The sequence below is a fragment of the Chinchilla lanigera genome, unplaced genomic scaffold (genome assembly GCF_000276665.1).
Source record: "Chinchilla lanigera isolate Chin_1 unplaced genomic scaffold, ChiLan1.0 scaffold00021, whole genome shotgun sequence".
NCBI classification, from domain to species: domain Eukaryota; kingdom Metazoa; phylum Chordata; class Mammalia; order Rodentia; family Chinchillidae; genus Chinchilla; species Chinchilla lanigera.
This window is the reverse complement of record NW_004955422.1, coordinates 2,562,182-2,586,733: the sequence shown is the minus strand read 5'-3', so window position 1 is coordinate 2,586,733 and position 24,552 is coordinate 2,562,182. Positions and strand designations below refer to the sequence as shown.

The following is a 24,552-nucleotide window of genomic DNA, read 5'->3' as shown; positions in this document are numbered from 1 at the left end:
AAAGAGACCAGGAAGTGACCAATGTGTAAATTGAGACACATGTGCACAAAAGGCCAACTAGGCTTCCAAGTCCATCCCGCGGACGGCTGCAGCACTGGTGGCCTTTGGAGGGGCTCAGTGGAACCCAGAGTTCTCAGCTCTCAGGCAGTCTCAGCCTTGACATCAGAACCAACCTCTACTTATCTAAGTTCTTTTGTGTGTGTGTGTGTTTGTGTGTGTGGGGGGGTACTAGGGAATGAACCCACCAGCTTCACCCTGAGCTACATCCTCAGCCCTTTTTTCCCCTTTTTTCTATAGGGACAGGATCTTACTAGGTCACTAAATTGCCCAGAGTTGATTTTTTTTTTGCAATCTTTCTCCTGCTTCAGCCTCCCAGAAGGCTGGGATCGCAAGTGTGTGCCATCACACCTGGCTGCCATCACACCTGGCTGAACGGATCCATTCTAAGTCTATGTAAAGTGTGGGTGGGCAAACCTGGAGGTTCAAAGCCCACCAGATTCCTTCCTCCGTGTTGCAGGCACAACACACACATGCTTCCACTCCAGCCTGGTCACTGGGCTTCCGGTCTGGAGCCCCATCCATCGGGCAGTGTGGGTGCAGGTGAATCCGGGCCAGGCAAGGTTTGAGGTGGGGTCAAAGTCAAAGTCATTGGGTTACTTCTGCCTCTCTCGCTCAAAACAAAGCCCAGACCTCAAAACACTATGCCCTTCTCCTGGTTTTGTTTCACCCTCTGAAAAGCTTCCACAGTCTTTTGAGTTGGGGACCATGTCTGCCTGGTACATCATGCCATGCCCCACCTGGTACTGTCCACTTGGGGGCATTGCCCTGTCCCCTCTGATTCTGATGGAAAGGAGAATCAAGCAGTAGCACAAACTGTAGGTTTTGATTATGTTCTTTGTGCCAGGCTGTGGATTGAGCATGTGTAGGCATTATTTCATTCACACTCTACAACAACCCTAACTGGATAGTGATAAGATGATCCCATTTTATATATGAGGAGACTGAGGCCCAGAGAGGTTAGCAGCATGACTGATGCTATATAGCAAATGTATAAAAGGGCAAAGAATCGAACCCATGACTCCGAAGCCCGCAGTTTAATTACCATGCTTTATTCTTTCTCCCTAGTTGCACATCAAGGCCAGAAAGGGACTCCCCTTTCAACTGTGCATCACAGGCCACACAAGACATCACAGTGACATTGACGGTCCCCTCCTGCATCAGCCCACCAGGTAGAAGAGACTCCTACCGTTCTGGGGAAGGATGAACAGCTCCTCTGTGACCTGCCTCTTGAGGCGACTGTCACTCGGGGGCTGAGGGCTGGCGGGCGCAGCAGGCTCCTCCGTGGTCCCCAGTGTGTAGTCGGCATAGTTGATGACCTCTGGAGCTGTCACAGCGGGCCTGGGGCCGTAGATGTCCGGGAATTTGAGGAGGGCTCGGGGCTGGACCGGCTCAGTAGATTTCTTCACATTGAACTGCAAACACAAATCAGCTCGCTAGGGGGCGTCCTGCCGGTTCCTACCCAGCAGCGCAGGAGGTGTGACCTCGCCTTTCACCCGAGGCAGGGATGCGGGTAGTTCTGTTCTGCTCCAAGGAGGGAAGACAAAAGATCTCTTCCGAGCCCACCAGCACACAGTGCCACAAGCCACGCCCTCCCTCTCTCCGACTCTTTTATTTCTTCCCTGCCTCCCTTCTCCTTCCAGGGCTCAGACATGCCAGCTGCTGCCACTACCCTGGCACAGACTCCTTGTGGTGGCCCAAAAAAGCTTGCCCAGCCTGGCCCTGGTCATCCCTGCGGTCACCTCAACTCTGTCTACCTTTGATCTTGATGGTAAGCTACACCTGGAGGACCAGGAATATGGAAGGCAGAGGGAGAAAGGGTGGGAGAAAGGTCTCCAGACAGAAGGACAAGATAGAACCCGGCTCACGTCTCTGTGTCCTTTTATATTCCCCAAAGTCATATCCACCTCCGATATCTCAGCTAAACCTGTGTTACATTTATTATACTGTGAGGTGTAATTGAAATACAAGGTGAATATTTAAATTAAAAGACACATGACCTTGAGTCTCCCTCAAAGTCCTCTCCCTCATTTTGAACACACTAATCCCATCGATCTTGCCACTTTCTGGAGCAGCTCTGGAAGTCCTCTTTCATGAGGGTCTTTGGTTTTGTTGTTGTGGCCGCCTCGACGTCCTGAATTGATTCCACATGTTTCCCTTTCATGATCACTTTAACTGCAGGAAGAGGCAGAAGATGCCTGGTGTCAGGCCGCGTGGATAAAGTGGCTGAGGACAAAGTTCCATGTTTCTTACCAGCCTGCCTGTCCGTTGGACTGCACTTGGCAGTGGACATTCACAGTTTTTCTTTTTATCTCATCTCACAAAGACATGCACGAAGGAGAACTTCCAGAGCTGCTTCAGAGAGTGTCAAGATTCATGGGATAAATGTGCGTGTTTCAAAGCAAAGGGGAAAATGGCCATGTGTCTTTTACTGAAACAAATTTCTAAAATTTAGATATTCACTGTATATTTTGATCACCCCTCGTGTTTCACAAAGAGAAAACTGGGGTTCAGGAACGCTCACTGTCGTACAGTGATTAACTGGAACGGATAATCACGCCTTCAAATATTTTGACTTCAAATTTGACCTCATTTCCACTAACCTGCAGTCATGTCTCAAAAGGGGGGAGTCCCCACTGCTCTAGATCCTAAATGAAGACAATGGCTGTGTCCCAAGGTCTGGCCATATGCAGAAGCCGAAACCCTGGTTCCTCCCCACATTTCAAGTGCATCTTAAAGAGCTCAGTATTCTCAAAGCAGAGCAGAGGTTTGGGAGCTGAAGGAGTGGATTACAGGTGAAGAACAAGAATGCCCGGAGGCAGGAGGTGCAGGAGCAGGCTCTGCAGAAAGTGGAGCGGGCGAGACTTAGAACCAGATACTCTCGGTCTACGTGGGCCTCTGAGCCCCGGGAAAAATGGATGAGTCAGGAAGGTTTCCAGTGGGAACCAGCATTCAGCAATTAGGGAGTGGATGCCCAGCTGTGCCTCTCCAGGCCTGCGTCAGACCCCTCTCCTCAGCTTCTCCCAGCCTTGCCTGTCTCCAGGACCCTGGGCCACCTCCTCCCACTGTGGCCATCTCTGCATGGGTCAGCATCAGGTGGGCACAGCCCAGCCACCTACCCTGGGGCTTCTCTTCAGCTGCTGAGATGAGACAGAGCAAGGACACTGTCCACCAGCAAGCTACCCAGATGTGCAGAGTCAAAATCTGAACAACCGTATTCAGAAATGGATAGAGAACTTGAGTAGATATTTCTCCACAGAAGATGTGCAAAGGGCTGCTTAGCACATGAAAAGACGTTCACCTTCCCTAATCATCAGGAAAGTGCAAGTCAAACTACAGTAATAACCACCACACACCCATTAGGACAGCTGCTGTCAAAAAAGCCAGAAAATACTAGGTGTGGTGGTTTGAACTTACAGTCCCAGCTCTTGGAGAAGCTGGGGGTTAGAGAATGGCAAGTTCGAGCCCAGCCTGGGTAACTTGGTGAGACACTGTCTCAAAATAAAAAACGAAAAAAGACTGAGGATGTAGCTCAGTGCAAAGGCTCTGGGTTCAAGCCCCAGTACTGTAAAACAAACAAACAAACAAACAAACAACAAAACGAAAAACAGAGTGACAAATTTTGTGAGGATGTGGAAAAATTAGAAAGCCATGCACTGCTGGGAATTTAAATGGTACAGCTGCTGTGGAAAACAGCATGACTCTTCCTTAAATAACTAAATATGGAATTACCAGGCACACATGCACATACCGCAGTGAACTGGAAGCAGAGACGTTGAAGAGATATTTGCATACTCAAGTACATAGCAGCGCTATTCACAATAGTTAAAGCACGGAGGCAACTCCTATGCCCACCAACAGATGAACAGACAAGAAAATATGGGCCACACATTGGAATATTATTCAGCCTTAAAAAGGAAGGTGATTGTGACATATGCTAAGGCATAGGTGAACCTAGAGGACACTACCTGAAAGAAGCCAGTCATGAAGAGCAGCGTGGCTTTCTAATTCTTCCACAACATTTGTCACTTTCTGTTTTTTGTTTTGTTGTTAGTTTGTTTTACAGTACTGGGGCCTGAACCCAGAGCCCCCCATGCATGGTGATCCCTGAGTGGCCGCGCTTTAGAGATGGAAAGTGGAACAGTGGTTGCCAGGGGCCGGAGGGCAGGGAACTGGACAGTTCTGGTTTAATGAGCACAGTCTCTGCCTGACAATGTGAAGAGCACTGTGGAGATTAATGGTGGAGATGTTTGGACACTATTATGAATTATGTGAAGATGGTGAATTCTGTTGCGTGTATTTTATTTTATTTTATTTTATTTTTTTTTTAGTTTTTCTCCGGTACCGGGAACCGAACTCACGACCTTGCGCTTGCCAGGCAGGCGCTTTTGCCGCTGAGCTAAATCCCCAGCCCCTGTTGCGTGTATTTTACACAATTAAAAAAAATGAAAAACTAAAAACCCAACAACTCTTCAGGGAGCAACTGACCTTTCCGTGCAGGGAGCAGGCAATGAATTCCTTTCCTTCCTCCTCATCGCTCTTCCCCACAGAGCCTTCACTGCCGTTTGGGTGGAAGATGACACCTGGAGACCCAGCTCTCTAGATGTCACCAGCACTTGCCCCTGCTTCTGAAGAAGAGCCCTGCCCAGAAGCCTTGGGCTGTCCTTCCGCCAGTCAAGGCTAAGACAGATGGCCAGGGCAGGGGACAGGTGGACCCAAACCATCATCTAATGAGCAAATATTTATCAAGCCTTATTGCAGGCCAGGTCCTATGTGAGTGTTGAAAACACAAGCGTGGTGAACCAGACAGATGCTGTCCCTTACGGGGCTTCTGCCGGGAAAGCAGAAATTAATTATGTAGTTAATGATCTGTAAACAAACTCTTAGCCTTACCAGAGATGCTAGACAACCCCTTTTCGACATGATTAACTTTTCACCTAACGGGCTGTTTATTAATTTCAGGACTCATGCTGGGACATCCTTCTCAAATTGCAGCACCAAGGAAATGCAAGTGGAGGAGCAGCCCAGCTAGAGGGGGAAAAAATATCACAGCTTTGCCCTTGAACTTGAACTTCAAGAAGAAGCCCGAGAGCACAGAGTTGGGCAGAGTACTGAGAAAGGAACCAGTGGGATTCTATAACTCTGGACTCCATTTTTTTTTTTGTTTGTTTGTTTGTTTGTTTGCTTTTTCTGGTAGTGGGAATCGAACTCACGACATTGCGCTTGCCAGGCGGGTGCTATGCCGCTGAGCTAAATCCCCAGCCCCAACTCTGGACTCTAATAGGGATGATTATGCACCCTAAACGTGTGCGAGAGTTTGAGTCTGAAATATGGCCCGCTGGTCAGGTAGTCAGACTTCAATATGAGACAGCTTGGTTGAACCTCAGGCTCTGCCAAGTGCCTGCTGTGTGATGTTGGACCTTATTCATCAGCTTCCCTGGGCCTGTACCACTCCACCTGTAGAACTGGGATTTTGGCAACAGCATCTATGTTCTGGGCTGACTGAGGGTGAGAGAAGGTGGCCGTGGAGAGCCAGTGGCACAGATAGCTGGGCGCAGCAAACCTCCATAAGTGCCAGCAAGATTTCTTTGACCCTGCAGGTTGATAGGTGCTATACAAAATAGGGATGGCAAGGGCACAGGCTTGGGCAAGCCTGGAGGTAGATAGAGCCTGTCCCAAGGGGCCCTGAGATGACACAGCTGCAACCAGCGCCTTGCAGCTGGGGAAGACTATTGCTCAACCATGACCAGATTCTAATACACAGAGCTATTTTAAGCCACTAAGTTTAGGTTGATTTGTTACACAGCAATGGCCAACTAATGTAGTTGCTTGTGAGAATTATCCAAGGAGGTGTAAAAAAATACAGACACAACTAGGCAACAACACACCCACTAGAATGGCTACAATTAAAATGTTGACAACAGCAGTACTGGCAAAGATAGAAAACATGAAAATGTTTGTCCATTGTGGGTAGAAGGGAAAATGGCAAACTGCTTTGGCCAAGAAGTGTTTTAAGAGTTAAATATATACCCACATGATGACACAGGAATCCTACTGTGACAGCTAAACTGAATTGGCTTAAGAGATGAGTAAAACACACTCCTGAGTGTGTCTGTGTGGGTAATGGAAGTTATATCCAGTCTCTGGCTCCTTTCTCTCTGGTGCCCACCCCCCAACCCCGTTCTACTTTCTGGTCACCATGAGCTAAGCAGCTTTGCTCCACCAGACACTTCTGCCATGATGTTTCTGCTTTGCAGCCAACCGACCATGGACTGCACCCTCTGAACTGTGAGCCAACTTAACCCTGTCCTCCTTTAAGTTCCAGGTGTTTGTTATCCCGCCCAGCAACAGGAAAGGGTACCTATACCAAAACAGGTACCCTGTGGTATTTACAAAGAGAAACAAAATATAAACCCAAAACAGACTTAAGCATTGCTAATGATAGCAATTTTAGTCACACTAGCCCCAAAAGAAGACCAGCCCAGATGTGTAGAGATAAGTAAGTTTTGGACTTGTCCTCAAAAAGAAAAAGAAATGGATTCCAGGGACAGTCAGCAGTATGGAAGTGTGGGAAAGAGAGGTCCAGAGGTCCGGTTGACGGCCGTGGTGGAGGAGCAAGTCTGAGCACACTCGGACTCGTCATGTCCTCGGCACACCGAGTGAGTCGCCCTGCCTAGGCTGTCCCACTCTGACCTCTTACTTCCGCACAGCCCCCGGCCAAAAGTACCGCCTCCAAACCATGCCCCTAGCCCGCCTCCATTGTCACGCTTGTAGCCTGCTCAATAAAATGCCTGGTACTTCTGCAATAAAGTGGATCTGTGCCATCAGCCTGGTCTCCGGTGTCCTCTTTGTTCACCATCGCCGCTTACCATGGGCCCAGGTCCCTCGACCCGAGAGGTTCTACCTCATGGAAGGATCATGAAACATGCTAAGCCAAAGAAGGCACATGCCTAAAAACACACAGTGCTTAAATCCATTTACATCAGTGCTTCTCAACTGGGAGCAACTGTGCTCCTTAGGGATACGTGCAGTGCCTGGAGCCAGTTTTGGCTCGCACATCTGGGGATGGTGTTGCTGCTACTGACACTGACACCATAAAGGGCTGGGTGCTATTATAGGTTAGATGCCAGGAATGCTGCTAAACATCCTATCATGCATCAGACATCCCTGAATCTTAGTGCAGGTTGCTATGACAAATTGCCTGAGGCTGGGTGTCTTAAACAACAACTGTTTATTTCTCACAGTTCTGGAGGCTGGAAGTCCAAGAGAAAGGGCCAGCAGATCCAATGCCTGCTGAGACTGACTGTCTTGTTTGCATCTTTCTCAGGTCTCTTCTTTGGAGGGTACTGATGCCATGCATGGAGTCTATCTCCACCACCTAACTGCTTCCCAGAGGCCCCATGCTCTTCCTGGAGATGTTCTTCTCTAGGTGGCCACCACACTGATTTCAGAGGAAGCTTCCTAGTGCCCATGAGGGCAATGTAGTCACTGCCTCCCCTACATTCCTGAGTACAGGACACTGTGATGGTACACACTTCAATGCATTTGACCTTCGCTCATTCCTTTATGGAAGTGCTGAATATTTTTTTATGCCATATATCCCAATGTTAATAAAGGAAAGTAAAAACAACATAACAACTTTCTCTGTAGAGCAGGAAATTGAGGCTCAGACAAGTTGAAACCAGTCCACAGTGACACAATTTGAATGAAAGGCCACCCTGAAGCCAGGGCTGGCAACCAGTCCATGACCCTGCTCGGTTCTGCAGGGATGCTTCTCTGGACTCCAAGCACAGCAGGTAAAGATGAGAAAGTCTAGGCCATTGCTTCTGATTCGCCAGCAGGTGCTGCAGAGCTAGTGATGGCACCTGTTGGAGTGATGGCCCCATCTGCCCACCTCCCCTTGACCAGCGGTCTAGTGGTTCAGCTTTGTTTCTTCTCTCAGTATAGAGTTGGGATTGGGGGCTGGGGATTTAGTTCAGCAGCACAGTGCTGCCTGTCAAGCACAGGGTCATAAGTTCAATTCCTGGTACCGGAAGAAAAACAAACAAACAAAAAAAGAGTTGGGGTTGGACATTCTTCATGCAGAATGGTGATGTTTCACTACCCTTACCGGCCAGCGGGCTCTTTGAGTCTTTCACAGTTTCCACGCCCCGCTACTGTACTGCTCTCTGAAGGACCCCAGTCTTTCTGTTACACTAGGTCAGTGGCACTAGGTCGTCCATGTTTTCTGTAAAATGGGGACCCACATGTTTAATGTAGTCTCTGTGGTTGGACCAACAGAGCTGATTTTAATCCTGTAGATCTCTTTTCTTGATTTCTTATTAGGGGGACCAGGTTTTGAATGTTAGTTTTCCTAAGAAAATAACTTTGTTATTAACGTCTTAAAAATTAGGTTGTGTCTTGTTTTCCCTTTTTAAAAAAATTTATTTTGAGACAAGGTCCTGCTAAGCTGTTAAATTGCCTGTGCTGAGCTCGAACTCACCATCCTCCTGCCTCAGCCTCTCAGAATGCTGTATATCAGGATATCAGTTTCCTTTGCATTGAATTTAGGGTCTTCCGGAGAGGCTAGAGAATGTTTTGATTCTATAATCCTTGTGTAATTGGTGAAGCCACTGGTTACGGCAACAATCTTCAATCCTGTTATTGTGCCAAGGTATTAGAAATGATAGTTAAAGCACTGGAACTTGATTGTTGCTACCCATGTAAAACTGCTTAGCGCACACTCAAGGTTATCCTTGCAACAATACCTCTTTTACACATTTGCATTCTCAGATATTTTTCTCTGCTGGAGAAAAGGGAAGTGTATTCTACAGAGGCCTCCAAGCATAAAATTCGATCTATCCGAGGTGAGGTGGCATGGAAAAAGTGCAGGGAACACTCATCTAAGACACCCGACCTCTGATGCGCCGATGGGCAGAAAGAACAGGGGTTTCTACCCTGGAGGGTTTGCAACAGCCGAGTTGTAAAGTGTGGCTTCACAACCGGGACTGTTTTTGCTGAATTCTTCTTACACTTCAGTTTTAAACCCAAAGCCTCCACGTTGCGTTCGGTTGCTTGCCAATCCGATGAGACCACACACACTCAGTGCCCCGACCTTGGTATTCACCTGCCCCGGGCTCGCGGCAGACATGGCTAATCAATCACAGCCTTATTTCCTGCTGAGACACAGCATGCTCGGCTCAGGGTTCTAGGAAGCCACCATCAAGAGAGAGGAATTGATGTAAGATGAAAGCTATTTGCTATTCCTTTGATGCAAAGGTAAGTAAATGTAGGCATTTTTTTTTCTCTTTTGTGATGCTGGGAGCCAAACTCAGGGCCGCAAGCATGCTGGGCCAGTGCTCTGCCACTGAGCTCCACCCTAGCCTGGGGACAGTGCTCAAGGGCCAAACATTGAGACTGTGTGCTGAGAAGACCTGACGAAGAACTGTTCGTCACCAGTGTATCAGAGGAGGCTTCCTGGAAGAGGGAGTTCAGAACACCCCGCATTCAGGGAGGACTCATGATGGGGACCAGACGCGTCTCTAGTGGGGGCGGGCAGCAGCCTGCATGGGGGAGCAGGCAGGGGACACGGAGTCAGCAGAGGAAAAACAGGAAGCTGGACAGCTGGAGCTGGAAAGAAGCAGCAATGCTAGGTGCCAAAAGGCCATGTATGCCACGCAAAAGAAGACTTGAGTTCTATTTTCGGAATAGGCACCACTACCCCTTCTTTTCTGGCTTTTCTTCCCAAAGGGTGGAGTCCCCAAGTGTCACTAGGTGGCCACACCGACTCAGGCTTTGGGCCACAGACAGGCCGCTTGTGTGACTCTCTACCCTGCCGCTTCTTCTCACTGACTGGGGCTGGGGCCCACCGCTGACAGGGACCGAGCCCCTGTCACTAAGGTCTTGGCAGGAGCAGAGGGCATGGTCCTCCTGGGTGACAGGCAGAGCTGCTGGCTGAGCTGTCTGCTGAAGGAAGGGGTAACTTGGCAGGGAGGGAGCGGGGCTAAACGCCCTGTCACCATCTGTGCCAGCAGGGTTTCCCTTGGGCCAATCCCAGCTGAGGACAAAGGGCCCGGAATGCCGCCCATAGGTGGGCAGGAATTGTGGCACAGCGGGGCTGGGCTCGGGCAGGAGGACTCAGAGACTTTGGAGGCAGGAATGGCTTCCGGTCCAGCTCTCACCCCTCAAATGTTCAGTTCCTTCTATATACGTAAATTCCGGAAACAAGGCTTTGCGTGTTCACAGACCGAGTCCTGGTGACAGTTCAGTGGCGGTGACATAGCCCATGGGGCGGCCAGATGAGGCAAGGAAAGGTCCTGCCCCCGGCTGCTGGTCACTCATGGACGGAAGGGCGGATTGGGCTGTAACTCACAGCCCAATGGGAGTCAAGGCTCAACCCGTATTCCTTAAAGCAGGAGACCATGATTTGTCAAAAAAAACCCTCTTATAATGAAAATGGTTGCTTAAGACTTAGGCAAGAAGAAAGAAAGGAGCAGCGGAAAAATCGAATCTGCAGTGGAAAATGAACTCACTCTGCGAGAGTCCTGTAAGGACAGCACGGGCATTCACACTGTTCATTCGTCCAGTTACCTTTTCATTTACTGTTGCGCGCAGCCCAGCTTCCCTAGAGTGGCCGGGTGGAGCCCAGGAGCCAGGTTTCCTGTTGGCAGTGGCGAGCAGGCGTGGCCACCCTTCTGAGCTCCTGATGGGGACCAGCCAGGGACAGTCTGTGGAGCTATGGACCTTGTCTGGATCCCTGGAGCAGCCTTGACCCACTTTTTCAGGTTCCAAACCACTAGCTGAGCCAGCACCAGCTCCTGGCTGTGAGTGCCTTGGCCGGACCCTCCACAGTATCAGGGGCTGCAGGTCCAGGACCCTCCCAGTTCCCATAAGCACGACATGGCACAGGGGCTGCTGGTATAACAGGCTATTGACTCCTGCCCATTGACAGCTTGTTCTTCTCCATATTGACTATACGTACATCAACATTTCACTCTATATCTAGGAGGCTGAGGCAGGAGAATCACGAGTGTGAGCCCAGCCTGGGCAACTTAGTGTTTCCTGTTTTGCTCAATGCCATCCCGATCTGTTTGGATAAGTGAGACCCACTGTCGTCTCCTAACCACTCTCTCTTCCTGAAGCTCACACGTGCCCCACACGCAAAGCCAGTCTGTTTCCTACAAACCACTGACACCACGCTGGCCAGGCCTCCCACGTCTCTCTCCAGCCCTTCCCTGGGTCTCCTCACTCTTTCTCCCCGATCTAATCTTACAGAACTCAGGATGATCTTTCTGCAGCTCAGACTCAGTTCCTACCTGCTTGAGACCTTTCAATAGCTCCCATTGCTCCTCTGATAAAAGCCCAAATATGGCAGCCTGACTGCTGCTCACTCATCATTTCCCCCTGTGCCCTCACTCTGAATTTCATTCAGTCCTTCCTATGTGATGCTTCCTGCCCCAGGGCCTTTGCATATGTCCTATGCCTACAATCTTTAACAGCCTCATCCTCCATTCCTTTACCTAGTAAATACCACTCTATGCAACTCAGGTGTGCAAAATAGTCTATGTGGGCTAGGGCATAAAATAACAGCATTTTATTTTATAATTTTCATTTTATTGTTTAAAGAGGTGCGATTGTGCATGTTTTATTACGTGCAAGATGTATTCATGTAAATATTCATGTAAATACATATATACACAATACATAAGTATATATGTGATTTGTAGGGAGTTATGTATCCACCATAAGCGGTTCAATATGTTTTTACAAGCTAAGCATGGTGGTGCACTCCTGTAATACCAGCGATGGGGAGGCTGAGTCAGGAGGATCACTGCAAGTTCAAGGCCAGCCTGGGCTACATACTGAGTTGAAGACCAGTGTGAACTACACAGCTTTTAAAGACAGGGGTCTCCAGCTCTGCCATGGATCAGAGCAAGTCTCAGTGACCACTTCCTGGAGGCCCCTGAGCTCCCACACCACACCTTCCACACACAGGGAAATGACTCACAGGCACCTAAGTGTCCTTGGAGTCGGTGCCGGGGCTGCTGGGAGCTTTGCAAGCATTGCCTCGTTCTGTCCTCAGCATCACCCTAGCGAACCTGACCGTTGTTTCTGTTTCCTCCATAAGGAAGCTGAGGGTCAGCATGGCGGGGCTGTCTAGTTAGAAAACGACAGAGTCTGAACGCACACTCGGGCTTTGCAGTGTGTTTGTGTCCTATTACACTGCAGCATCTTAATCCAGAGATGAGTATTTTTATTCTAAGACCAATTTTCTCTTTTGAGTAGCAGGTGAGTCCATTTCCCATGACTATATTGAAATACCTGAGGCTGAGTAATTCATAAAATAAAAGAGAGAGATTTCTTGGATCATAGTTTTGGAGGTTGGTAGTCCCAGCGGCGTGGCATCAAGGTCCCCCTGCAGATGACGCTAGATTGGGGACACATATAGGAGGGAGAGGTCACATGCTCGAGACAGCCCAGAAAGTGATTCTGGGCTGAGGTGCTCTCTTCTGACAGCCCTGTCCTGAAAATTAAGTGGCGTCCATGGGAACGACCTTAAGCCCCTGGGGGGAGGGGCAGTGCACTCAATGACCTCATCACTTCCCAATAGGCCCCGCTTCTTAAAGGTCCCAGCACCTCACACCACTGTCACACTGGGGACTGAGATTGCACCCCACGAACCCTGGCGGGTCACGCTCAAACTATTTGGAACTATGGCAAGTGGCCCCAAAGACTGACCTGCCACTGATACTAGTGGGTGTCCGAAATCAACGGCCAAGCTCCAGGGTGGCCGGATTAGGCCGGATCCCTTTTCGTCCTCTGTGTCTACTGTTTCTACTGAGGCTGCTGCACGGAGGGTGACAGCCTTGCTCCTGCCCGGAGGACCCACTCCATCAGTGCGGAAGACACAGGCTCATTAGATGATGCACTTGGAGCGGGAGTGCAGGTCAGGGACATTTGCTCTTAAAGGAGCTCCCGCTGAGAGCGGTGTGCTTCCTTGTGGGTGAAGGACCATCCTGGAAATGCGACGGTCCCAGGAGATGCCAGTAAGTGCTCTGAGGAAGGAGGCGGCTGTCTAAAATGCTGTCCCGTCCACTCTTCCTGCTGGCCCCAAGCTGCTTTCTCTAACCGCACCTCCGTCTCCAAACTCCGCCCCCTCCAACATGGAGGTGGAAAGACAATGTCTTTGATCTCTGTCTCAGTAAGTCAGCCTCTCCTGGGAGAGTCCCAGCTGAGAGACTCGGGGTGCATTTCCACGGGAAGGGTGAGCTCTGTGAGTCTTAGCTCATCAGCTGAGGGTTCCCAACGCTCCAAACCAGGAGAGCAGGGACCGGAAGTGGAGACCCGGAAAGACCACTTTCATAAAAAGTGAAGCTGGCTGGGTGTGGTAGTGAATCCCCAGCACTGTGTGAGGCTGAAGCAGGATAATTGTAAGACTGAGCCCAGCCTGAGCAACTTGTCTCAAAATAAAAAAAAAAAATTTTTTTTAAATAAAAAGGCTAAGGCTTAGCTCGGTGTGAAGGCCCTGGGTTCAGTGCCATAGCTGCCACAGTCCCTGCTTGCCTGGATTCCTTGACGGAGGAGGCAAGCTCAGAGAGGCACCGGAAAACCCAGTGCCTTCCCCTGTCTCTCTCTGCCTGGGCTTTGTATTTTGGCTGCAAGGAGAGGCAGCAGCCCCCACAAATCTCCTCCTCTTTCTCCTTCCTCTGCTCACGCAGTCTCTATCACTCAGCCATTCAAGCTTCCTCCTGTCTTCTGTTATCTGCTGAGCCCTGCTCAGCTTTCTAAGAAGGAAAAGTATGCTTGGATTTAATGAGCAGAGACAAGGATGGGAGAGTCAGTGAAAGACGTCAAAATGCTGGAGGGTCTGTCTATGTCAAAGACTCAGCGTCCTAGAATTCCCATAGGTCCCACTCCCCTCTGGCTTATGTATCGTTATATAGGCAGGGTCCTCGTCGTTTAACTGTACTATGTTCCTGGAAATGTAAATTCCACAAGGCAGCCAGTTGTATGCCATTAGTTTAATGGGAAAAATGATAATGCCGGCCAAGTCCGCTCCAAGCCCCCAATCAACTTCCTTCGACCCTGCACCAATTGCCTAGGAATTTTCTATAATCCAGAGCGACAGAAGCACGCATCACCTAAAGAATTTGTGCTTACTGAATCTCCTGGGAGAGACTTGTCTGTGTGAGCATCACAGAAGCCCCACTGAGGATGCCAATGTCTTCACGGCACCACACTGTCCTGGCAATGCCCATACATGAGGAAATGATATGGAAGAGTCTACATAATGCCTCAGTGGGACCCAGAATCATAGGACCCCCAGGTACAGGGGTGAAGCACATTGGAGCCCATAAGGTGCTAAAACTTGGGAAGGGTGGGGAAGATGATAGCAATCATGGGCAGTATATTTATGGAGCAGAGCAGCAGGTACCAACAGGAGAGTCTGAACGCTTCCCGCTCCACTTGTATGAGACTCCTGGGCTGCAGGGCTTTCACCGTGCCCATGTGGATTTATCTTAATAAGCACTCACCACAGATAGGGAATGCTTGTTAAAAACATGCCAATGATGGATAAGTATGTTAAAATGAAAGTTTGAACACCCCAAACAATTCTTTTGAAAAATGGGAAAAAGACCTAAATAATTTCTCAAAAGAAGCCAGGCATGTGACCAACAGGTATGTGAAAAAATCTTCAACGTCATTGTTATGGTTACTATCTAGATGTCCCCCCAATGCCTAGGGCATTTCGAAGGTGATTGGATCCTGGGGGCTTGGAGCTGAATTGCTGTTAGGAGCTGCGGTATGGTTGGAAGAGGTGGGTCGTGACAGGCTTGACCCGGAAGGGTTTTTCTCCGTTTCCAGCTCCTCCCTTGATCTGCTTCCTGGCTTCCACGCCATGAGCAGCTCTCCTCCACCGTGCTCCCGTGCCATGCCATACTGCCGTGGAGCCAGCCAACTAAAAACTGAAATATGAGCCAATTAATGTCTCCTCTTTTAATTTGTTGGTGTCAGGTATTGATCCCACCAATGAGAAAGTGACTAAGACAATCACGAATCGCCAGGGAAATGCAGACCAAAACCACAAGGAGGAACTATCTTCCTCTAGTTGGAATGGCCCTTATCAAAAAGACAAGGTAGCGGGGGCTGGGGATTTAGCTCAGCAGCAAAGCGCTTGCCTGGCAAGCGCAAGGTCGTGAGTTCGGTTCCCGGTACCGGAGAAAAACAAAAAAAAAAAGACAAGGTAGGAAGTGCTGGTGATGATGTGAGGGAAGAGAACTTCCCACACTGTTGGGGAGGAGGAAAGTTGGCACAGCCATTATTTCCTGAGGTTCCTGAAAAAATAGAAGTGCCATATGATCCAGGAATTACACTTCTGGGTATACATCCAAAGGAGAGGAAGTTGGTCTGTCAAAGAAGAGACATCTGCGTTCCCATGTTCCTGTAGCCAGGATTTGGAATCAACTTCAACAGCCAACAATGGATGGATGTATAAAGAAAATGCAGAATGTACACACAATAGAACACTATCCAGCTGTGGAATAAGCAACAGAATCCTGTCGTTTGTGACAACGTGGAAAAGTCAGACCCGGAAAGACAAACGCTGTATGATCTCACTCAGATGTGTAAGCTCTAAAAAAGTTCATCTCACAGAAGTTGAGTAGAACTGTGTTACAGAGGAGAGGAGAGAGCTGGAGGATAAGGAGAGATTGGCCAATAGGTACAGAGTTACAATTACATAGAAGGAATAGGTCCTGGGGCTCTATGGTACAGTGGAGCCACTATAGCTCTGTCTCAGTGACTCCCTCACTGCTGGACACCATACCAAACAGACACAACAGAAAGGAGGGAGGAGAGGTTTATTTTGGCTCATGGTTACAGTCGTGATTGGCTGGTTCCAACCAAGGAGGCGGAAACAAGATGGCAGAGGGGATGGAGGGCAAAAGTGACTCCTGTTCTGGAACCCAGGAAGGAGAGGGAGAAAAGGAATGAGCCAAGGAGGGAGATGCTCTATTCTAGGCCACACCCTCAATGACCTCTCTCTACCAATCAGACCCTGCCTCCTAACACATTCAGCAATGGATTCATAGGTGGATTAATCCACTGATAAGTACAGAACCTCCGTGATCTAATCACTTTCTGGAAGCCGTAAGAACACATGAGATTACGGGGAACATTCTAGATCAAACCATAACAGCAATAATGTACTGAATATTTCCAAATATCTAGAAGAGAGGTTTGTAAATGCTCTCACTACAAGGAAATAATAAATACCTAAGGTAATGGATACGGTAGCCAGCCTTATTTGATCATTCCATCATATACAGGTGTATTGAAATATGACACTATGCCCCATAAATATGTAAAATTATTGCATACCCATTTAGAAAAGAAATTCCTACCTCATATAGAGAATACCACATATTAGCAATTATTTTGTTACCATATAAATTTTTACTTGTTGCATTATTTTTGTTCACATGCCAATTGACTTGCTAAGTTTCTTCAATAAATACTTCTTACATACTTCAGGGATGTAAATCAGAGTGCATAAGAATAAATTTAAAAATGAGAAGCTGGAATTTTTAATATGAAAAACTTGAAAACATGCTACAATGGGATAAACTTTGCACCCACTAGAATGGCAGTGACCAAGAAAGAAAGAAAATAATAAGTGATGGGGAAGAGGTGGGGAAATTAGAACCCTTGGCTATGCTGGTGGATATGTAAGTGATGTTGTCTTTGGGGAGACCATTTGGCAACTCCTCCAAAAATTAAATATAGAATGAGCATAAGATTGAGAACTCAACTCTTAGGCGTATACCTGAAAGAAGATATTCAAATAAATATTCACACAGGAATGAGCCTAGCTGTCCTGCTCACAAGAGCACAACAGTATAATTAACCTAAATGCCCACCAAGGGATAAAATCTTGTAGAACATAAGGGGTGTGTGTGTGTGTGTGTGTGTGTGTGTGTGTGTAAATGGGACACATTTTCAGACACAAAAATAAGTCAGTAACTGACACATGCTATGACATGGATGGAACTTGAAAACATATTAAGTGTAAGAAGCCAGAGAAAAAAGGACCCTTGTTGCACGGGTCTCTTCATATGAAATGGTCAGAATTGGCAAATTCATAGAGATAAGAAATAGGATAGTGGGTGCAGGAGCTGAGGGAGAAGGGAGGAACAGAGTGACTACTTAATGGATGCAAGGTTTTCTTCTGGAGTAAGGGAATGTTCTAGAACTAGAGAATGTTCTAGAACAGAACTAGCATTCCTGTTTTGTGGTGGCACAGCAATGTGAATATACTACATGACACTGATTTATGCTTGTTAAAATGGTTAATTTCGTGTGAATTTTACCTCAATACAAAAATTCTTTGAATCACAACTTTCACATCATTCATACATAGCTCCATAGCCCCACAGGAGGATTAGTAAATGTTTTGGTGCAGGCATGAATGGAGGAATCCCACTCATCCAGGCTCTGCCTATCTCCCAGCCCCCTTAGGCATTCTCCTGCCCCAGGATCTTTGCACAGGTTGCTTTCTCTAGGTGGAGCCCCAGACACCCCTCCCTACTGCTCTGATTAACTTATCCTCCGGCTCCAACTCTCTGCTGGGCCACCAATGTCCAGAAAAGCCTCCTCCTGACCTTTGTGACTGGATCAGCTCCACCTTGCACCCTTATAGAATTAGCATCACTCACCACCACCCACACACTTCATTTGTGTTCTGCTTCCATTCCCTGTGGTCTCCCCATGCACCATAAGTTTCATGGGGGCTGGGAGTCTGTCACTGTAGCACTGGAGAGGGGCAGTTACCACCCCTACCTAGCACTGTCCCAGGCACATAGTATGTGCTCAGTAAATATAATCAACAGAGGAAGGGCAGAAGAGATAGAAGAAGGGTGGAAGGAAGGGAGGAAGGGATACTTCCTTTCATGTGTTTTCCTTTTGAGCTCTGGTAATTCATTTCATCATCTTAAATTCCCTATGGGGGTCCTTAGTATGCACAGGCATGTTGATTCTGATTCGTATGTGTAGAAACCTTTAGTGCTTAGGACTTGTCTCTCTGAAGCTGCTCTCCACCACCCTCCAAGCATGGTTTCCCAGCGTGAAGCAGGAAGGTCTTTAGAGACTGAGCTCTGGGACACTGGAGCTGTCATTGGCTACTAGGAGACTGTCCAAATAATGCACCCAGAGCCTCTAAAAGTCTGAAAAGGACACAGCAACATTCTCTGTGGGGTTAATGAAAGGTGCTGGTGATCCACAATTCTAGCAAGAGAAGAGCCACACACCTCAATTATCTATCCATGTGCTGTACGCAGAGGAGAAGCTAGGGAAGGAAGGTCAGGACCTGCCACTGGGAAAGGACTGCTGGACACAGATGTAGAGATCCACTGGCTGAGGGTTTCAAAGGACTTAGTGTTTCCAATGGGGATGGACTCATCCTCTTGAAATAAGATATGCTAATTTCTTGGTGAAAAATTCCTACTGTCTTCCCTGTTGCTAGGCAACCAGCCCAAACATGTTTACTGTGTAAAATCTCTCTGGAGGGTCCTAAACTGCACCTGTGCCTGAAGCCAGGGTGCTCGAGGTAGAGAAGCTATGAGAGCACCAAAAAAGGCTTTGGGTGTTGACCCACAGAAGGTACATAGACCTTTGCACACACCTTTGTAGAAGGCACAGCAGCCCGTATACAATTTTGACTAATTTTTTTCTGCTAAGTTCTGCCAAGTGATCCAAGGTGTGGGCTCTGGAGCCAGACTCCCTAAATATGGTTCCCTGCTCTGCCACTGAAAAGGTGACTGAAATGATCTGTGGTTCACTTTTCTCATCTGTGAAATGAAAACAGTAATGATGCATATTACATGGGCTCATTGTCAGAAATGAAATTAATGTGGTTGAAATGCTTCAAACAGTGGCCAGCACAGGTGATGGACTCCATAAATACTAGCCATACTACCTTTGCTATTTATTACCCTGTGGAAATGGAGCTATCATTGCTGCTGTTATTGTTGTTGACTTAAACAGGGGAGTTTATTAGTCAGCAGGCTAGCTAATAGGAAGCTGAGAAATGAATCAGGCCAGGGGTGTAGGTCAGCAGTAGAGCAGGTGCAGGAGACCCTGAGTTCATTCCCCAAGCTCAAAATTGAGTAAGTAAGTACATAAGTAAGTAAATGACTAAGAATGCTTAGAGCTCAGACCATACAGCAGCCCAGAGTCAAATCAGTTCCAGAAGTGGGGTTAGCAGGATTTAGCAATTACTGTGGCCTCCTGTGATCTCTAATGGACAGGGAGAGCCCAAGAGAACAAGCACCCTGAACTAGCAGAAGCTGTGTTTCGAGCAGAAGGTGGGAACTTCCCTACTAAGGGTTTCCCAGCCCTATAAGACACCTGTGGTGAGGCTTGTTCTGTTGTATGTGTCCCCCTACCTCAGGGAGAGCATGTGTCTGTCTTTTCATGGCTGTGTCCTAGGCCTAGAGACTGCTCATTAACCTTTACTGAATGAAGGAATTAACATGGAGTTCATTCCCTGAGTTTAGCGCATCTTCACTCCTACAAGCATAATGAAGACAAATGGGGTGAGGGCACCCTCGGGGTCTAGGGAGAGAGGAAGGGGGGCTACTAGTGCCCCATCAATGGTCCCAGATGGGTGTCCTTGTGCCATAGGAGGTGACCAGAAGACAGATGGCAGAGAGCTGTCAAGGGTCCTTATACATCTTGAGTATAACCCCAAGTCCTCCTGGTCTGATACTCAACTAATTTTCACAAGCATTATGTCACAAGATGGACAGCTTTTCATAAGAACTTTACTGATGTATCAGTGGTAGAGGAAGGTACACAAATCCTGAGGGGACAGTGGGTGAATTTGCACAAGATACATGCATACACCATGTAGCCAGCACAGAGGTTGAGAGCACAGCAGAAAAGCAGAGCAGATGTGCCCCTACTCTGCCCAGTCTTTACCTGTTCCCAGGGTCACACCAGAAGTCACTAAGGGTTTCCCTACTAAGGACTGGGCTGTTGCTCTACAGCTATTTAGGTGGGAAAGAGGCCTCCTCACATCCCATGTAAAGGGATCCTTGACAGCATGTCCTTTGTGTCTCCCCTCTCCTGGTCAATGTTAGACATGGTAGGGTGATTTAACTCTAAACATACATTAAAAGGTTATCACTTGCTTAGCGTCATGCCAGACATTGGTAAAGGACACAAAGAAAGTGAAGGACACAACTCTGACCTTGGGGTGAAAAGACCCCAGGGTACATATGTGACTATTAATCCTTTATTGGATTAAGAAATGCCTAGATTAGTAAAGCATGCTCCTAGATGTGTCTGAGTAGGTCATGGAATCACAACTTTGGGTGCTGTACAGGGTCCTTGACCCCTTTCTCTCTAACGCCATTCCTTGCTCTGTTTCCCAAGAAGCATGAGCTGAGCAGCTTTTCTCCACCAGGCACGATGTTTCTGCCATGGAGCCAGTGGACCATGGCCTCGGTCCTCTGTGACCATGAACAAAATGAAACTGCTCCTCCTTTAAGTTGTAGGTGATGGGTATTGTGACCTAGCACTCAAAAATCTGACTGATACAGTATATAATGCTAGATACAAATTCAGCACTTATTTATATCAGTTCATCAAACTTGGAATCAGTCTGCTAGGTTTCCCCTGAAAGGCACTTGGGCATTCCAAGTCTGTTGGAAGGAAGATAGGATTTTATAATTTGGTAGCACGTGGCAGGCGGACCTGGGGATGTGGATTCTGCAGACCAAGCAATCTTGCTAAAGTCTTGGACCACATGTCGGCTTCCCAGGGATAGCACCAGGGTCCCCCTGGGGGCTTCTCAGGCATTTGAAAAGATCCACTTAAGGTCCCAAGGTATGTGCCATGTGGGAGGGATGCTAAAAGGAAAGCTTTCTGAAAACAGAACCAAACCCCCTCCAAGTGTTGGGCTTCAAGGTCCTGGGCTGTGGGAAAGGGCTGGGCTGTCGCTCTACAGCTATTTAGGTGGGAAAGAGGCCTCCTCTGAAAGGACTGGGACCGGCTGAGGGGCACTGCACAGACACGTAGGAAGAAGAGTTTCTGGAGGAAGGAAGCCAAGGGTCTAGATGCTGCGCGTAATTAAATTCAGAAGCAGCCAGCGAAGGAGATGCAGTCACCCTTACCCTGCTTTCCTGTCTGTCTCTTCGCTCGAGCCCCAGGTCACTGTCAAGCTTCCTGAGCTGGGCTGGTGACAGGGACCTCCCTGGTGATCCTGCCAGACCAAGAGAGGACAGTGTAATGACACCAAGTCCATTGAGTTCAACAAAGGACTGGCCAAGAAGGGAGGATGAAAGGTCCAGAAAGCTGGGTGTGTGCTTAAGACCTGCAAGCGGAAACCTGCTGGAGCCATGAAAGGGGGCTATGATCACAGGCTTCCCCCATAGCCCACCACCTTGCACTTAGCAGGGGTTCCTGACCTTTCGGGGTCTACAATATTTTTCTGCTGTCTAGAGAAGTTCTCTGAATGCCTGAAAAAGCAGAAAATGAAAGATGGGACACTACAAAGGAATATCTAATGAGATTGACTTGCAAAGTAGCTACATGTGTGCTTCTTTATGAGTGCATTAGCTGACAGGATCTAGCGGAGACCTTATTAAATACCATAATTTAGAATGACAGAGGAGCATCATTGATATTGGGAAGTGGCTGCAACATCTGTAGTTGTTCCAGAACCATCTATGATTTCCCTTGGGGACAAAGTCACAGTGATTAATAATGCTACTGTGATTTCTTGTTTACATTCCTTTTTTTTTTTGGTAGAAATGGGGATTGAACTCAGGGCCTTGGCACTGAGCTACATCTCCAGCCTTTTTAAAATTTGAAGACAGGTTCCTGCTAAGTTGCTAAGTTACCCAGGCTGAGGTGGACCCCATGATCTTCCTGCTATTACACCACCCGCTGAGAGGAGTGGGAATAGAGACGCAACTTTTTTTCTATCCAAGACCACAAACCACTTAAGCTCAATCTACAGACTCCTTGGGTGAGGAACCCTTGGGAAAGTTTCAGAGTTCTTTTCAGAATCACTAGAAATATCAACTTCCTGCAGCCAGTCCAGGTCAGAAATCAGATTTCCAGGCCTGGCCCATGAATCAGTGGAAGGAATTTTTCCAGCAAGGAAAGCTGTGAGACTTGGGGACACAGGCAATGAGTCAGTACCCTAAAAACACCCCAGTTTCCAGCGGCACAGATCACACCTCAGAACCCTCTACCGGGCCATAGGAGTCTAGACCCCACTTCCTGCCTGCATGCCCTTTCTCTCCAGGAGCAGCTCGAGAGCGTTCCTGACTCTGGCCCTCCCTGTGCATGTGTGTGCCTCTTACATCACGGTGCTGTCACCTGCCGCCCGCTCCCTGGCCGCCTTGCACACCGCCTTGTGGACTTTCTTTGATATTGGCTCTGTTGTCTTTTCTTTATTGACTATCTGGATCAGTGGCTGAGCGCAGTGGCAACCAAGCCACTAGGACAAATCAGCCGTCACCATATTCACACCTATCGATTCAGCCCCGGGCTGCCCGATTCCATATCCCTGAGGGAAACGGAGGCGGGGATGTGGAAAGACAGGTGCCATGTACCAACAAGCATTTATCAAGCCCATGTAGAGCGAGCAAACTGGGTTACAAAGGCCTGGTGCAGGTGGCCACATGTGAAGACAGAACCCAGATATCACCCCAGCCAGCGGGATGCTGGGATGCCTTTCTTTGTCAACAATTTCTCATTGGACACGGACTAGTTTCTGGAAGTGGGAATCAATTTGATCCAAGTAGGCGAATCTGAAAACCCAGTCCCATTGTAACAAGTGAAAGAACCAGGAAGGTACCATATGGAAGAGGGTCATGGGAGATCCTTTGTTCCCTGTGTCAATAGGCAGGAGGCCTAGAGGGTGAGAAGCAGCCATCTGTACGAGGAGCTGGAAGAAAATGAGATGCGGGCAGAGAGAGCTTGGTGTATTATAAGAACGATGACAAATCCAGGAGACCTGAGACTGCAGAAGAAAGGGGACATCAGACACACATCAAGCAGGTGAGGGAACAGAGTGGTGAAGCTACGACACAGACTCCCAAATCAGACCAGCTCAGCAGAGCTGGGCTCTAAAACTTTTCTGTGCATCCTTGGGCAAGTTGCCTACCCTCTCTGAACTTCTATTTCCTAATCGTTGAGCCGGATCAGCACATGCTCCTTTGCTGAGTTTGTAAATGTATTTATGAGTATATAAGAGCAGTGCCTGGCCCGGTGCTGTGCCACCACTGGCCTTGGCTTATTCAGCTGAGATGCTGTGGGGGACTGAGGCAGGGGACAGACAGTCTGGTTTGGCTTGAACAGATGATCAGCCCTTGTGTGGGCTACTGGCTGTCAGTAAGACAGGTGGGCGGGGTCCATTCCGCTGGGAGTCATTCCCACCTGCTGTGTCCCTAGCAGTTCTCTCTGGGAGGGGAGGACAGTGCCTGGAGGGCCACCCCTGAGAAGCAGCGATGTGACTGCCTTTGAGCAAGAGAGCAGGGCTGGTAAGAACCTCCGGATAGAAGCCCATCCCGTCCCTGCCAGCGGGGAGCCCAGCGATGCCATTCCCAGACCGCTCCAGGACAGCATCCCACAGCCTGTCCCCCAGAGTCAATGTCACTTTGCTTGGGTTTTGAGTGTCTCAAGGACGGCAGCCATTCCCCTGGCACTCGCGCTATCGGGTGACCAACGTAGCCTCACACAGCTGGGTCCCGGAAGCTTGCGAATAATTGATTGCAAAGAGGAAGATGGACCCCGGGATTTTAGCGCTGCTCCCGGAGCTGCAAGACCTATAAGGAATCTGGGGGATGGGAGGTCATTTAAGGTGTCCCCCTCCTTTAAGCACGCCGGCAAGACCGTCCTCTGTTCTCTGGGGGAAGTGTGCAGGCCACGTGAGAAGCCATGCTGGAGGCCACTGCTGAGGAAGGGACGCCCTCCCGACCCCTCCCAGACCCTGCCGCTGCCTCCGGCTGAGGGCACACACAGCCCTTTTCCTGCCCGAAGGGGCCCGGGGATGAGCGATGCATGGGATAAAAGCCCTCCTGTCTCCGGGGACGGCTTCAGAGGCATCTTAGAGCGGAGGGCTGCTCAGGGCGGGGAGGGTCTTTTGGGGTCCTCCCCTGCAGACCCCAGCCACCCCTGGCCTTGGCGCAGGGCTCTCCAGTTGGGGGGCAACCCACGGGGTGGGAGGGATCAGCTCTGGTTTTCTTCTCAACCGTGTCTCCTGTCCTACATCAGCCCCACCGCCATCCTCCTCCCTCTCATGGACCCCACTTGCCCCCTGCCCGATCCTGCAGACCTCCCCTGTTCCACAGGCCTTGTCTCCAGCCTGTCCTAAGCGGCAGACCCCCTCAGACTATTCCCACATCCCTCCCAGCGCCCTGTCCCCGCAGAGCCTCCCCCCACTGCAGCCCCACACTCCCCTCCCCTCCCCCACTCAGATCCAAGCCCCCGCCGCTGCTCCCCATC

At 48.9% G+C, this 24,552-nt stretch overlaps 1 protein-coding gene across 1 annotated transcript in view; it reads right to left on the bottom strand.

Moving 5' to 3' along the window:
• The window catches only part of Syt13 (synaptotagmin XIII), a 39,204-nt gene that overhangs the window by 14,130 nt on the left and 522 nt on the right, over positions 1 to 24,552 (bottom strand). The window contains exon 2 of the mRNA XM_005384072.1: positions 1,247 to 1,472. Within this exon, the coding sequence (XP_005384129.1) occupies positions 1,247 to 1,472 (226 nt within the window). The remainder of the gene's footprint in view (positions 1 to 1,246; positions 1,473 to 24,552) is intronic.